The 16,379-nt window shown below is 40.7% G+C and overlaps 1 protein-coding gene across 1 annotated transcript in view; it reads left to right on the top strand.

Annotated features, from left to right (window-relative positions):
- Positions 1 to 16,379, top strand: part of gabbr2 (gamma-aminobutyric acid (GABA) B receptor, 2) — a 473,571-nt gene that overhangs the window by 285,599 nt on the left and 171,593 nt on the right. The window contains exon 4 of the mRNA XM_007905328.2: positions 13,510 to 13,611. Coding sequence (XP_007903519.1) covers positions 13,510 to 13,611 — 102 coding nt within the window. The remainder of the gene's footprint in view (positions 1 to 13,509; positions 13,612 to 16,379) is intronic.

Genomic DNA, 16,379 nt, shown 5'->3' with positions numbered 1-16,379 from the left:
AGTTAAAAGATGCTTTTTAGGCAAAGCTTCGACTTTTAAACTTGAACTTCAGGACCACAGATTGTAGCACAGGATATAGTGTAAAGTGAATTGATTGTATTTTGAGACAGCCAGTTGCACACAGCAATGTTCCACAAACTGCACTATGTCCACTATACATCCCAGATATACCTTCATATTTGGGCAGTATTAACGGGGCACTTTGAACCAGTATGAGAAACTACAGTTGACTCATTCTTCTTCCATTCCCACTCTGACTTCCGAATTGTCAGTGTGTGAGATTAGTGTGGCTACTACTTTGGCCTTTGGTTTCTTGGCTTCCACATTCACCTACTACACTTTACAATAAATTGAGTGAAGTGCATTGAGACATCCTCCAGAAGTGAAAGGCATTATATCAAAAGCAAGGATTATGATTTATTGTTAGCATAATGAGCAACCCGACTTTAAATATAGTTGTGATTATTACTGAATGAAAGTAGGTTGCATCAATGGATTCTAAGTGGTTTGTGAACAAAGTACTTGTACTCCAAAATACAAGCTAATTTCCTTGTTGCCTTTATGTTTCACTCTGCAAGAATCATAAAGTGATAGGAGCTATGCATGCAACAGGACTTTGATCAATGTACACCCAGCTTCGCACAGCGTAACAAGGTAGAGGGATTGTGAACAGAAGTAAAAAATATATAACATGAAGTAAAAGTAAATCATAGTTCTTACCATCTATTTTACTTTTGAAAGGAGGATTGATGAAGTTGAGGTAAGATCAGCCGTGATCTAGTAGAATATTCCTATGGTCCTATGGATCCTCTTCTAACATTTCCCATGTATTGGCTTGCACAGCTATGCACCTTCCATTTTTTCTTTCTTTCTAACAAAATTCTGTAAGCCTGCAGCTTTCAGATTGTGTGTTTGGATCATGATAACATTAAATTCATCTGATTTTCACTGATGTTTGCCCCAAATCAGTTTAATCTTTTTTGATATTAAATTACCTGCCCAGCACAGTATTCTATTCTCCTGCTTACTACTGATTGAAGGTTTACAGGCAGTTTGTACCGGCTCGCTTTCCTTTTAATCATAGCTCCCCAGTCCAAATCCACTCCAGGAATAGAAGTTGCGAGTTCTTCCGCCATGTACAGTTGTTGCCGATTACCTAGTTTTATCTGTGTATTATATAGTCTTTGGACAATTGACACATTTACTAAATAAGTCTAAACCTGTAGCTCAGTGGTTAGAGTGCTCGCCTCGCAAGCGAGAGACCTGGGTTCGATTCCCAGCAGGGCAAAACCTTGGGCAACTTTCCTTACTCCACACACCTGATAATAATAAGAAAAAAACAATAATAATTTGGTCACTCAATCCATGACTATTTGTGAGAGACAAATTGAGACAGTCAATTCACTTTACAGTCCATTCTGTGAAGCGCTTTGTGATGTCTAGAAGATGTGAAAAGGGCTACATCAAATGCAAAGCCGGGTGTCTGACACATTTCGGAATCCACATATGCATGGCAACTATGCAATAAATTTTGTCCATGTGTCTGCAAAGGAATGCACACTGTCTTCCTATCCTCCTGAAGGGAGATAATTCATGCTTACCTAATCCTGCTGATGACATGTCATGTACAAGCCAGTTCAAATCCGAGGAGACCCCATTTATCTCACCCTTGAAAAGGATAGTTAGTCATCTCTCATCAGAACTTGGAACCCATGTAGCCTAAGCTGACACTCCAGTGCAGTGCTGGTGGTGTGCTATACTGTTGGAGGTGGTGTCCTTCGGATGACATGTTAAACCTCAATCCCATCTGCAGATGTTAAAGAATCCCAAGGCATTATTTGAGAACAGAAGAGTTTCTCTAGGTGTCCTGGCTAACAATTCTCCAGATAAAATAAGTGCTTCACTTCATGGCTGTTTGTGGGACCGTGCTGGTGTGCAAATTGGTTTACTTCCGCCCACAAAATATACAGTTACTCCAGTATATCCAGTGAAGCACTTTGAGACATCCTCCTGATGTGAAAGGCGCTATATCAAATGTAAGGAATATTATTATTTGACATCCAACAAGCGTGGATTTCAGTGCTCACTAGGTAGATGGCAGATACCAGAAACTCCCTGTGAGCTTCATGTTGAAGAGCACAACTCAAAAAATGTGCGAAAGCATTACCACCACCATCCTGCCTACAGTTCAGACATATATTTCTACCCATTGAGTAGAACACCAGTTGGAATTGCAGTGCCTGAGCAGAAGCTGCTTACTGCTCTGCATACTAAATTGGCTGCTGTGTTTGCTGACATATCAGTGTGTGCAAGACAAAGATAAGGGAAATAAAATCTCCTTTGTGAAGAGATCGAAAGATGGGAAGATGGAGTTGGGGGGGAGATGCCTTTGATCAAATAGTTTTCTGGTTCTGAAAATACAAGACCATAATCCTCCTGTAGCTCAGAGCAGGTAAATTCCATTTTGTTTACTTTCTGGGGGGGTGAGGAACTCAGTTGTTAGTCGATTGGCAGGTTGTTTTCTGGGGGTAATAATCCCTTCAAAACAAAATATATTTTAAAAAAATAATAATTTGGTCACTCAATCCACGATTGTTTATGGGACACTGCTATGTGCAATTGGCTGCCGCACTTCACCCACAAAATGTACAGTCAATTCACTTTACAGTATATTCTGTGAAGAGCTTTGAGATGTCTCGAAGACATGATATCAAATGCAAGAGAGAAGTATGCCTTTGAGTAGTTTGTTAATGGAATTCAACCAAATCAAACCCAAGCAGAGTATAGGATTCAGTGACGTTGGAATCTGAAATGTAAAGGCATAACTGCTGAATAGCCGCAGCAAATGTACCCACATTGTAAACAGTGTTTTGTCCATGGAATCCCTCTGTATTACACACAGAATCCTCGCATCCTCACTCACGCTCATTTTCATCCCTTTCCTTACCAGGATCCATGGTATCCCATTGGGAACTGTTGTATGCTACATGTTCCTCACCCCCTCCACCCATTGATGACATCTAAAAAGCATGTATTCAGCCTTCAGACACTATGCTCCTACCCTATGAAACTCCCTTCCCGAATCCCTGCGCCTTGCCCATCTCTATCTGTTTTAATAAGCCTCCTCCAACCTACCACTTCAATTATGTCTACGATTATTTTGCTCCAATCCCTGTCTCACCTTCCCTCCTTAGCATCAACCACTATCTCTGTTAGTGCTTTGGGACCTGACCTTATATGAAAGGCGTTATATAAATGCAAGTTATTGTTGAGTGTTAAAGATCCTTTGACACTATTTGAAAAGAGGAGTTTCTATGCATATCCTGGATAATAATCTTTAAGATTAATTGAATGTTCACTTCATGGATGTGGGACTGTGTTGACACAAATGCTACTGTGTTTACTTACAGAACATTCACTTGACAATAATTACTAGTGAGTGGCTTTGAGACATTTCTAGGTGATAAGGGGCTATGAAAATGCAAGACTCTTATATTCTTTAGAAGATTTGTATTCAAATTTAATCCAAATCCAGGTACATTGCTTGGCAGACTGATTATGGAATGGTTTTATTCATTTGTATCAAGGCAAATTTGAAGCTCCTGCTGAGCTCAGATCAGTACTGAAATGTGCAATTTTAGACTGATCCCTTTAATTGTACTACTGACATTTCTGCACATTTACTGACACACATTAATATTAGTACCACTGCTGCAAACCTGAAAATGGAAATTACAAATTGATGCAAAGACACTTGTCAGCCTACATTCCATCTTTGTCTCTCCAGAGCACTCTGTAATATGTAACGGCTACACTGCCAATTAGACTCAAATGCAGGCTGTGCTGGGCACAGTATAGCAAAGCAAAGTTCATTGAATATTTGCTTTCTCAGATGCACTGTTTCGTAATTAGAATCAGATGCTTGAATGCTCACAACTGTTTTGTTCATTCCCTAATCTTCCTTTAAAATTTTAATTTTAAGGAATTATGTAAAAGTTTAAAAGTTCAGAGTCAAACTAGCTACCGGGATAAGTAGTGGATTAATAAACTGTGTGGTAATGTTTGATATTGTCAAAAAGCTGATCGCATCTTATAACTATCACAAAAGATGCCTTATTGAATCCTACAAATCTCAGCCTTAATTATTGTTGTGAAAACCCAGAAAACAATATGCACAGCTCTGTCCCCCCAAGTTCCCCAACAACAGCTTGCCTTTATATAGCACCCTTCAACAGGCAGCTTCTCGGAATGCTTATTACCTCTCTGCTGTCAATCTTTAAATTTCCTCTGCAAAACTGTATCATTTTTTGCCATCATCCATGTTAATAATAATAATAATAATCCTTGCATTTGATATAGCGCTTTTCACGTCGGGAGGACGTCCCAAAGCGCTTCACAGAACACACTGTGTTCCTGAAGATTAGGGAATGAACAAAACAGTTGTGAGCATTCAAGCGTCTGATTCTAATTACGAAACAGTGCATCTGAGAAAGCAAATATTCAATGAACTTTGCTTTGCTATACTGTGCCCAGCACAGCCTGCATTTGAGTCTAACACCTGATTAGCTCAGGTCTCTCACTTGCAAAGCGAGTGCTCTAACCACTGAGCTACAGGACTCCACAAATTATGTTATGGATTAGGTTCAGGAAACATCATAGTAGTACCACTGTAGCATTTTAATATAATATTATATTGTATGTCAGCCTGGCTCAGTGGTAGCACTCTCACCTTTGAGGGGTGGCTCAATGATAGCACTCTCACCTTTGAGGGGTGGCTCAGAGGTAGCACTCTCACCTCGGAGGGTGGCTCAATGGTAGCACTCTCACCTTTGAGGGATGGCTCAATGGTAGCACTCTCACCTTTGAGGGGTGGCTCAATGGTAGCACTCTCACCTTTGAGGGGTGGCTCAGAGGTAGCACTCTCACCTCTGAAGCGGTGGCTGTGGAATCAAGCCCCACATCAGAGTATAGAACTGATATAGTCTCCGATGACACTCCAATCCAGTCAATCCGGTGCAGGAGGATATTGATTGTTGGGAGATGCAAATGAGATGTAAATCTGAGGTCCCATCTGCCTGTTCAGGTGGACATTAAAGATCCTATGGTACTATTTGAAAAGAGAAAGGCGTTTCTTCCAGTGTCCTGGCCAACAATCCCTCAAATAAACAAAAGCACGTTCATTCACTTCATAGCTGTTTGTGCGATATTGCTGTGTGTAAAGTGGATTAACTGGGTATTTTGTGGGTGAAAGGCGGCAGCCATGGAGTGAATGATCAATCTTATTTGGGGATTGTTGGCCAGGACACTGCAAGTAAGGTTTTTCTTCTTTCGAATAGTGTCATGGGATCTTTAACATCCACCTAAACAGGAAGAATGTAATATATTCTGCCTGTTCAGGTGGCTGTTAAAGATATAACATATACTTATATAATAGATATAATAATATATAATTATATATCAATGTTATACATTATAATGTATAGCCACATGGAGTGGTACATTCATCTACTGTCAATCCTTTCATGAGAACTATTGCTGGAATAAAAATATTAGAAATAAAAGCAGAACTGAAAAAATATCAATCCATTGAATTCAGAATAAATATTATATAAAATACCCTGGAGTGGATTCAAGGCTATAACCAGAGTTCAGTCATAATTATAAGTTAACTTCATATCTTGGTTAACATTATTATGTGAACGTACCCCTCCACCCACACATAGTTATACCACTCTGTTCTCTCTTGATCACCAGACAACAATAATAGCCATTGCACTTGTTGATCTTTGAGCTTTTGGGCATGCTAACATTGGAGCACCAATTCACAGGATACTGCCTTAACTGTTTTTGTTTGTTGACTTAAGACAGTATCCCACAAAATGACATTTCAATTCTTTATTAAAGATTCCAGTTAAGAAATTCAGCAAACTAGATCTAAATATCATTTTTCCACACATGCTGTCCTGCGGACAAGTTTTCTGAGTGAGATTGTTTATGTAGCTCTGCATTAACTGTACTGTTGTGTTTAAATCTCCATCTTGATTTAAACCCAAGCCCCAGATATGAGAGAGCAATGCCCTAATCCACTGCACTATTTGAAATGACAGACAAATCACTCTACTGTTGACGTTCACCTGCAAAATATACTGTCACTACTTTGCAATATATTCTGTGAAGCGCTTTAAGACATCCTTCCAACATAAAAGGTGATATATCAAATGCAAGCATTATTGTTATTATTTAATAGAATAACAATGACCTTTAATTAGTGCACTAGTGCAGTCTAGGCTGTTAATCCAGTGCAGTGCTGGGAATGCACTTCATTGCTGGAGGTGCCATCTTTCAGATGAGACATTAAACTGAGATCCCATCGCATGGCGGTGTTCAGAAAGAAAAGAGATTTTTCCCAGTGTCCTAGTCAATCAATTCTCCCAGATGAAATTAATCACTCACTTCATGCTGTTTGTCAGACAATACTATGCAAAAATTGGCTGTCACATTCTCCTACAAATACACAGTCACTATACTTCACTATAAAATCCTATGAAGCACTTTGAGCAGTCTTGGCAACGTGATAAGGCTCTATATCAATTGCAAGGATTATTATTATATTATCATTGTGCCTGAAAATGAGGTGACGCTAGGAGACACAACATTAAATTAGGCAACAGAATCAGATATGCAAAATAGATGTTCCTGCATAATTTGAGGCTTTAAATGATTATGTATTATGTGGCCGTAAGCACGGTCGAAGAGGAAGGTTTTCAGGTTGGACTTGAAAAAGGGGACTTGTAAACATATCAGTATTGCCAAGCTAGTATTGTGAGGCCCCTTGGGACGTCCTCCTAACTTGAAAGGTGCTATATAAATGTAAATTTGTATTGTATAAATCAATATTTTGCAGCAGAAATGGTGCCTGACAATTTAGACAATGAAGTAGCCAATACGTGAACAGGAATCATCAGTAAATAATTCATAGCAGTCATCTCATTACATTCTGAGCTTTGATGCATTTGACATCTTTATGTACCTGAGCCTGAAGAAGCTTGTGTAAATTTTCACTATCTCCACTTTGCTCTTCGCCAGTAATGGTACACTGACAGTGCTGTTATAAGTAACTAACTTGGGCATTGTGTTATATTGTTAAGGAAAATAAGTACAATGAGGTGCTTTAAGTAGCACCCTGGGATCCTACATGATTGATTGGAGCCAGTTTATCTGAAGTTTGAGTCCATTATATTCCCCTTGCCCTCAGCCCTCTGTAAGAGGCTATCAGAGTAGATGATGTTCACAGGACTGTACTTTAATATGTTGCACAGCAGAAAGACAGTTATTTGCACAAATTGGAACTGGCTTCATTGTGAATAAGCAAAAAGTGTGAATATTTGAACATCACACAAAATGCAAATTGGTTACAGTGACAACCAAATACTTCTTCCAATCAAAAATTGTACTGTTATATTGTGACACTATGCCAGCCTTTCTCTCTCTACCACTGTATTTCTCTCTGACTCTCTCTCTCTTTCCCTCTCAATCTGCCATTATTTCAAGGGTGCAAATCCTAGACGGTCCAGTGCCTCGGGACATCCTCCTGATGTGAAACGTGCTATATAAATGCAATTTGTTCCTTGTTGTTAGTAATAATACAAATAAACCTTGCATTTGATATAGCACCTTTATAGCAGGAGGACATGAAATGCTTCAAATGCGCAAAGCATTTCATAGGGTTTACTGTAAAGTATTTATTTTGTAGGGCATCAGCACAGCTCTCTGTGTTCAGCAGCAAAGCAGGAAATTACATTGATGACAGAAATCAGTTATTTTAGACCAGTGGTTGCCAACTTTTATGGTTGACCAACAAATACATTTTTCTTTATTGAATTTTTCTTAATTTATGGCTTGCCCTTGAGTATTGGGGCTCAGTAGCTACTGGAACTTTGACCCGGACTTGCCTGGACTGGTGAGGGTATTTGGTGGGCTACATCTTCATGCTCCAAGAAGTCAATCGACTGGTTGGAGACAACTGTTTTAGAGCAAAAGGTAGATCAAGGCACAGGAAGCGAGTGGGGCAGCTGTGCCCATACACAATGATTCGGGGTCCACAGTATAACCACGTTATAAATGAATTTGTGCTCTGGTGAGCGCAATGTAATTTACAGTAAAATTTGTACAAGTCTTATCTTTATAAATCGTATAATTGCCTAAATCAGAGATTCACCCGAATCCCATTCAGTTTCCTATGAAAATCACTTAGATTTCTTTGTACTGCTCGTATTAATCACCTCTTAACTTGTAACATGGCTCCCCTACCCTCCATTACTCCCACACTGACTGGCTTGTGCAGAAGAACTTCAATTCCCACAATTTAATGTGATTCCACTTGTCGGTAAGTGCGCATACGCCGACAGGTCAATACACATTGAATTGTGGGAAATGGGTAGTCTTGACCCATCTCCGCACACGCACTTACCAGCTGCGTTGAATTACTCATGCGCAGTGTAGATAATTGATTAAATTGGATTATTGATTACATTTATATGACATACAGTTGCCTGCAACTCGGACTTCCCACAAAACATAATAAATGTTCTGGTCCCGACTATTGCAACTTTATGTGAGATTTACTGTAATTCTAAACTTAATTGTGATGCAGGGTTAGCGAACAAGATTACAACAACAACAACAAGATTCCATTTATAGAGCGCCTTTCACGTCGGGAGGACGTCCCAAGGCGCTGTACAGTTGGGTCAGGACCCGAGCAGGGGGGAAATGGTCAGGGTGAGGGAAGGGAAGGGAGGGAGCGAGGAGGGGGTAGAGAGTCAAAAGAGCTGAAGGCACGGTCAAAGAGAAAGGTCTTGAGACCGGCCTTGAAGGAGGAAAGGGAGGAGGCGGCGAAGGCACTGGGGGATAGAGTTCCAGAGCCTCGGGGCTGAGAGGCTGAAGGCCCGGCCACCGATGGTAGGGCGGTTGGGGTGGGGATGTGGAGCAGACCGGAGCCAGAGGAACGGAGGGTACGGGCAGGTAAGTAGGGGGATAGTAGGTCGGAGAGGTAGGAGGGAGCAAGGCCGTGAATGGCCTTGTAGGTGAGGATGAGGACGGGAGGACCTCTCAAGGTGCTGGACAGTGTACAGCATTTCAGACCTGAGCTGGGGTCAGGGGGGGAGAAGGGAGGTGAGGGGAAAGGGGGGGGGGCGATGGCATGGTTGAAGAGGAGGGTCTTGAGACTGGACTTGACGGAGGCTAAGGAGGGGGTGAGGCGGAGTGATTGTGGGATGGAATTCCAGAGTTTGGGTGCAGAGTGGCTGAAGGCTCTCCCGCCAATGGTGGGGCGGGTGGGTCGGGGGACACGGAACAGGCTGGAGCCGGCTGAGCGGAGGGAGCGGGCGGGTTGGTAGGGGGTTAGGAGGTCGCAGAGGTAGGGTGGGGCGAGGCCGTGGAGGGCTTTGTAAGTGAGGACCAGGATCTTGAACTGGATTCTCTGAAGGATAGAGAGCCAATGGAGTCGGGTGAGAGTGGGAAAGATGGGTTCACAGAGTTTGGTGCGGGAGAGGACACGGGCTGCAGAGTTCTGGATTATCTGCAGTCTGTGGAGGGAGGAGTTGGGAAGGCCGACAAGCAGGGCGTTTGCATAGTCGAGCCTGAATGTGATGAAGGCATGAACAAGAGTATCAGCGGCCTAAGGGGTGAGGTAGTGGCGGAGTCGGGCGATGTTATGGAGGTGAGGGAAGCAGAGCGGGTCATGGCTTGGATGTGGGGAAGGAAAGACAGTTGAGGGTTGAACAAGACACCTAAAATTGGTGAAATTGGTGTACTGGACTATATAAGCCCAGTGTGTGGCCTGAACCCACAACCTTCTGACTCAGAGACAAGAGTGCTACAATTTAAGCCAGATTGTCATCTCATGTGCCAGTATCATTTCCACGTCCGCTTCAAAGCCCGGTGCGGAAAAAGCAGATACAAGATATGGATGGTTGATAACACAGATACGTGGTGTTTTGCTGTACTGCATTGTTTACATTGCCGCTTGCCAACATAGTCACAGGTTGGAATATTTTGCGACCTTCAATTGCCCGAAACATTACAGCCACCCTACAGAAATTGCTCAATGGGTGACTAGTAATCTAGGGGTAAAACTACCTCACGTTAAATTACACCAGTGACATTGAGCACTAGGTGGCAGTGCACCCTTCTAAGTACATGAACTCCGTCTTTCAGATGAGATTTCTGCCATCTTTGATATCATTGAAGGGGGGTGAGTTTGATTATAAATTGCAGCCTCTGGAGCAACTTATAACTTATTTTCAGGGTTCAACTACCAGAGAAGGACAAAATGTCTGGTTGGAAAAAACATTCTACTCTTCGGACAGCCTAGGTCTGAGGTCAAGAGTAAAAGTTTTTTAAAAAAAATCACAAACTTTACCCCATAGGGGAAAAGTGCAACCTCATCTGTAACAGGTGAAACATGTTAATTATCAGCATTACTCAACGAGTTCAATAGTTTCCTTCCAGGGTGTCCTCCCGACGTGAATGTAATTTTGTGTTGTTATTGTTCTGCACTGTAATTTAATGATTTCATGCATTCATTGATACATAAAAAATATTATAAGCACGGAACAACAAATTTGGTAGCACTATCAGCAAGGTGTTAGCCTGGTTCAGTTGGTAACACTTTCATCTTTGGGACAGCCCCATGTGGGGACATTGAGATAGTAGTCTCAGCTGGCATTCAGTTGCAGTGCTGGGAGAACTTTACATTGTCAGCGATGCTGTCATTTGGCAATATTTGAAAGAGGGGGTAGTTTCTCCTGATGATCTGGCTAAAGTTGGTCATTCGCTACATGGTTGTTTGTCCAACGTTGCTCTGCTCAAATTGACTGACATGTTCACTTATAACACCACCAACAAAATTACATTTGTATAGCAAATACATAGTGACTACACTTTACAGCAATTTTGTGAAGCTCTTTGAGATGTTCTCAGCATTATAGGTACAATATCAAATATAAGGATTATTAATATTGTTTCCTGGTGATTTCATGAAAATACCTTTTGGGGAAATATTTTTGTTCTTAAGGGAGGGAGAAAAAGTTAGGAAGGCTGTCCCTCACAAGAATCTCACACACAAGTGATACCGTGATATAATGGGATGATACAAGGTTTGTTCCACTCATTCTCCTGAATGCACTGGTCCTTTAACAGTGCTGACTGCAACCACTAAGACCATCTTAATGAGATGAAAATGTAAGCAGATGTTCCCTGCAGATAAATGTCAGAAAGCTGCTTTGAGTAATTGCTGTACATTTTGCAGCAGCTTAAAGATATTAATCAGAGACCCAGAACATTTCAAGACCTTTGCCTAAAGACCATTATTTTCAAATTTAAGAATCTCAAAAAGAACGGCAGGAAAACAACTTGTAAATTAAAACAATACAGGAGGATTTGAACATACTTGAGAATTGGGCAGATCGGTGGCAGATGAAATTCATTGTGGAGAAATGTAAAGTACTTCACATGGGGACAAAAATTCCTGGAAGAGACTATTATTTGAACGGAAGGAAAATAATATGTATGGAAAATGAAAAGGACCTGGGGGTCCTGATTGACAATAAGTTGGACTCTCCCAACAATGCTGTGTGTCAGTGAGTAAAGCAAACCAGATGTTGGGATGTATCAAAAGATCAATAACAAGCCAAAATGATGGGCTAATCCTGCCACTGTATAAATCATTGGTGAGAACATACTTAGAGTACTGTGTACAATTCTGGTCAACGCAGTATAAAAAGGATATTGGAGAAATCAAGAAGATACAGAGGAGGCCAACCAAAATGATTGAGGGAATGGAAGGACTGAACAATCAGGAGCGACTAAGTTAATTGGCCATGTTCACGCTGGAAAAGAGAAGATTGAGAGGCGACATGATTGCTTCCTTTAAGATTCTAAAGGGACAAGATAATATAGATCATGACAGGCTGTTTCAACTTGTCCAGAATAGTAAAACCAGAGGACAGGGCCTGCGACTGAAGGGGGTAAATTCAGAATGAATCTACGCAAACACTATTTCAGTGAGCATGTGGAACAAGCTTCCTAGGGAGACGGTTGAAGCAGGAAGTGTTGATTCTTTCAAATACAGATTAGATAGTTTTAAGAAATAACATTATGGGATACAGTACATAGTTAGTTCGGGACTTATGTGCATGCGACCACCAGGAAGGTGGAAGGCGAACTAGATGGACCTTGATCTTTTATCGTCTAGCATTTCTTATGTTCTTATGTTCTAATATTTAAGAATTTTCTCATATGATTTAAATTTTAACAAAATGAGAAATATCAGGTGTCTAGACCCTAGAAAATGAGGTATGAGATCCAGAAAGGTTTCTTTTACCTGCCATGTTGTGAATGAACATAGGAGTGTCTCCATTTCTTCCAGGGCCAATGGATGGTCTTGTCCACAATCTAGTTGCGGAGTGCTCAGACTTTCTCATATTGGCAAATTACATTTTAATATGTCACTCCTGAAATCTCAAAATCTCACAATGCTGTTAAAACTTTCTGAATCTACATTTTTGCTCCCATCATCATGGTTGCTGGAAACAAATTCAGGTCCAGCACCTTTGCAGCTAAAACATGATTTGAAATGCAGATGACCAAATGCCATTTGAATGCACTCCAAAAGCTCTAAAACCCACTGGATTTTTTAATATTGGTTTAACTACCCTGAGACTTGTGGAGCTGAGAAAAGGAATTGAACTGATGGCAGATTTTGCTGGTACATACTTTACCAAACAATTACTGTTCCAGTGCTCAACCAGTCTATTTCTGACCTCGTCATGTGTAAATGTATTGATTCTGTTCATGATTTCAGTGATCCGTCTGTAGCTGTACAGACTCATCTATATTCTCCTGATATATTATTGACATTTCCAAATGCAGGAAGATTAAAAGCTATTAATTTCTGTTGAACAACAACATAAATTTATAATAATAATGATTTTGTACAGCGCCTTTCATGTTGGGAGTGCTAAAGCGCTTCACAGGATGTACAGTCACTCCACTTTACAGTATATACTGTGAAGTGCTTTGAGATGTCTCAAAGTCATGATAATATATATCAAATGCAAAGATTATTATTATATACTGCAAAATACTGTGGTTGTATTAATTTGGTCTTTTGTTAAACATGGCTGTATCTATTCATCAAATTCCTCTATGAACCATTCCTTTAACCTGGCACTCTGACTCGATAGCAAACCTTTGTGTGCAGTGCCATTCATTTTCTGACTTTTATTCACCCACTAACTCTTAAGCACGGTGATGGGTTTCTGCAGGTGTCAGACAAGCAGTTGACCAAAAAAAATTATGCAGAATTTCCAGCCACCAACTCTTGTAATCCTGTAAAACATTGCTAGTGTATATTTAGCCCCAGGGTTCCTGTATATGAATATTGTATAGGCAAGGGTCCTTCAGGTGCTTGTAAAGCTGTCACCAATGCTGTTTCTTCTGTGCTGACAGGTGAGGAACGATCTGACAAATGAACTGGAGAAAGCAGATATTCAGATTGCAGACACCGAGAGTTTTTCTAATGATCCCTGCCCGAGCGTCAAAAAGCTTAAGGTAAGTCCAGGAGTCAGCGCAGGTAAAATGCAGTGCTAGTCTAGAAAAGAATGAGAAACACATCAATTTAAATCATTTACAGAAAAGTTTTTAATATAATTTTCAACGTCCTTTTCAAGTGTGCCCAGTGGGAATAAGGGACTATTTTGTCACCTATGGGACTTTGTTGGAATTCAACCCGGACAAATATGTTAGAGATTCCTGCTTGCATTGAATGCCTCTAAGGGCATTCCTTAAGATTTTTCTGGATAGCCTCAGCACAGTGTTCCGAAGGCATACTTCCCTGAAACAAAATTAGCCTTCCACAGGCACACATAACATCCTTCCACAGGCCTCACATAACACAAGGGCAATAATTTATGGAGTATTTGCTCAGTGAGGGTGACACTGAGACAGGCTTCGCTATTTCTTCAAACTTGAAAAGTAATGACCAACTAATGGTTGGATGGCACTGAGGCATTGACACCTTGACAGACTGCTAGCAAATATCACAGGGTGAAGTTCACTGAGGGATCAGGAGCAGGAACCCAGGTTAATTTACCCAAAACTAACCCAGTAGCTTGAAGGCCACAACTGTTGCCGTTGAATTGCATAATGGCATTTGAAACCTCCATGAGGCCTAGAATTCCACTAAATTCAATCTCTAAGGTCTCTATGGACCTTTATTTAACTCAGTCTTAATACGGAAGCTGGCCTTCATAACAATTCAGAAAAATGACTTCCGAATCAAGCCTGAATTTAAGATGGTTTCACAACTCTACATGAATTTTAACAAAATGGTTTAAAGACTAATATTAGGTTGAATTTTGTGCCCCAGGAGTTCAATGTTTCTCATATTACTGACCTTAACAATGTCTTAAAATTACGATTGTGAATAATATTCCATTTTAATTTGGAATCCAATTTTCCCAAATCCCCCCAAATTTCTTACAGTCATAACTTTTAAGACAAAGATGGAATTTCCATGTATAGGTGGGATGGATACTCTTAAGCGTGATGTTGGATTCTGCACATATCAGACACATTAAAGATGTGTCAAAAAAGACAAAGATAATTTGGGGCACATCAAGTTTTCACTCTTGCCCTGGTACAGTTCCAGGGGCACTGGCAGTCCTACAGGACATCGCCCAGGTGATCATTCTTTATGTATCAGTCTTGACAGGGATATATTAGTCAATTGCAGGAGGAAACAAAGCCAAGCCTGACACAAATGAATAGCTTCTAGCTAGGCTCACAGGTCAGTGATCAGAAGAGGAAGCCAGCCTGTTTTTTTTAACTCCCTCATTTGCCAAGGGGCACAACTACTTCTGCACAGCTGATGTCAGCCAACTCAGCACAGACCACAACTAAACCAGTCTGTGATTTTAATAACTTGAACCGTCGGAGGGGTTGGGAAGCTCCATGATTCCTTTCATCTCAATGCTGTATTGCATGATGATGTAATGATTTATTTCAGCACAAATTACATGAGTACAAGAGACCCGTGGAACTGAACCCCAGAAGGAGTCAGAACTTCAGGAGCAGGGAAAAAGTTGGAGGGAAGNTTTTTTTTAATTAAAAACTTACCGCCACTCACAGTCTAGGCTCACCCAGGAGGAAAAGCTGCACGGACAAAGTGCTGGAGGGATGCCATTATCCTCAAGCGAATTGATATTTAGAACATGGTTTCTACACAGGAATGAGAGGTTACAAATCATACTGTAATATAAGAAAAAATGAATAGAAAGATGGGACTAATTACAAAGACTGTTGTAGCTCAAGATTCAGTTTTCAGGATGTCATTTCCATCAATTCGGAATATTTTCTTCCTATATTCTCTGTGTCAAAAAGTGAATTGGAAACCAGGCTAAATTAGTTAGGTGTCAAGGGATTCTGTGCTATTAGAACACAATATGATTCTAAGATCAGTTCAGATAAAGAAGACTCTTCAGCCCTTTTGATCTCATCCTTTCAGAATACCTACTCTGCCATCCTTCATTCACAGCATCAAGCTGTTTTTTTTTAAAAGAATCCAGCATCATGGGCTCAACATACTTCCAAGTAACCTGTTACTGTCATTAGTTATCATCTAGTAAAGAGATATTTCCTGGTAACAACAACGGGAGTCGCTGGGAACATTCAGCAGGTCAGGCAGCATCTATGGAGAAAGGAAAATGAGTCAACGTTTCGGGTCCAGGACCCTTCATCAGAATGAAGTGTCATCAGATGAAAGGTCGTGGACCCGAAACATTGACTCACTTTTCTTTGTCCATAGATGCTGCCTGACCTGCTGAGGGTTCCCAGCAACTTCTATTTTTGTTTTCAGATTTCCAGCATCTGCAGTATTTTGCGTTTTGTAAATATTTCCTGGTGTTTGTTGGGAAATTGTCCTTTGCAAACCAAAGCCTTTTGTGCTGTCTCTGTGCATTGGAAAATATTGTTCTGAGTTTACTTTCCTCAATCCCATTTAAAATTGTATATTCCTCTATAAGTTTCCCTCTGTTTGCCTCCAAGACTGAAGAGTCCTAGCTTGCATAAGTCATACCTTTAACACCAGAGTTCATCCTCGTTCCTCTCCTCTACATTGCATCTATGATCTAAGCAATCCATTTATGGTAACTAAAACTGTGCTCAGCACTCTATGTTGTTACAGCATGGGAGGGCAATCATCCAATCTTTCCTCTTTTAATGCTTCCCTAATAAAACTTTAATCCCATTCCCTTGCTCATTCCCCTTTCTCAGCATCAGTTTCAGGAGAAGAAGGCAAGTATCAAACAGAATCCAGAGTG

The sequence above is a fragment of the Callorhinchus milii genome, unplaced genomic scaffold (assembly GCF_018977255.1).
Source record: "Callorhinchus milii isolate IMCB2004 unplaced genomic scaffold, IMCB_Cmil_1.0 Scaffold2, whole genome shotgun sequence".
Lineage (NCBI taxonomy): Eukaryota > Metazoa > Chordata > Chondrichthyes > Chimaeriformes > Callorhinchidae > Callorhinchus > Callorhinchus milii.
The sequence above is the reverse complement of the archived record's forward strand: the minus strand, read 5'-3'. Positions and strand labels throughout refer to the sequence as shown.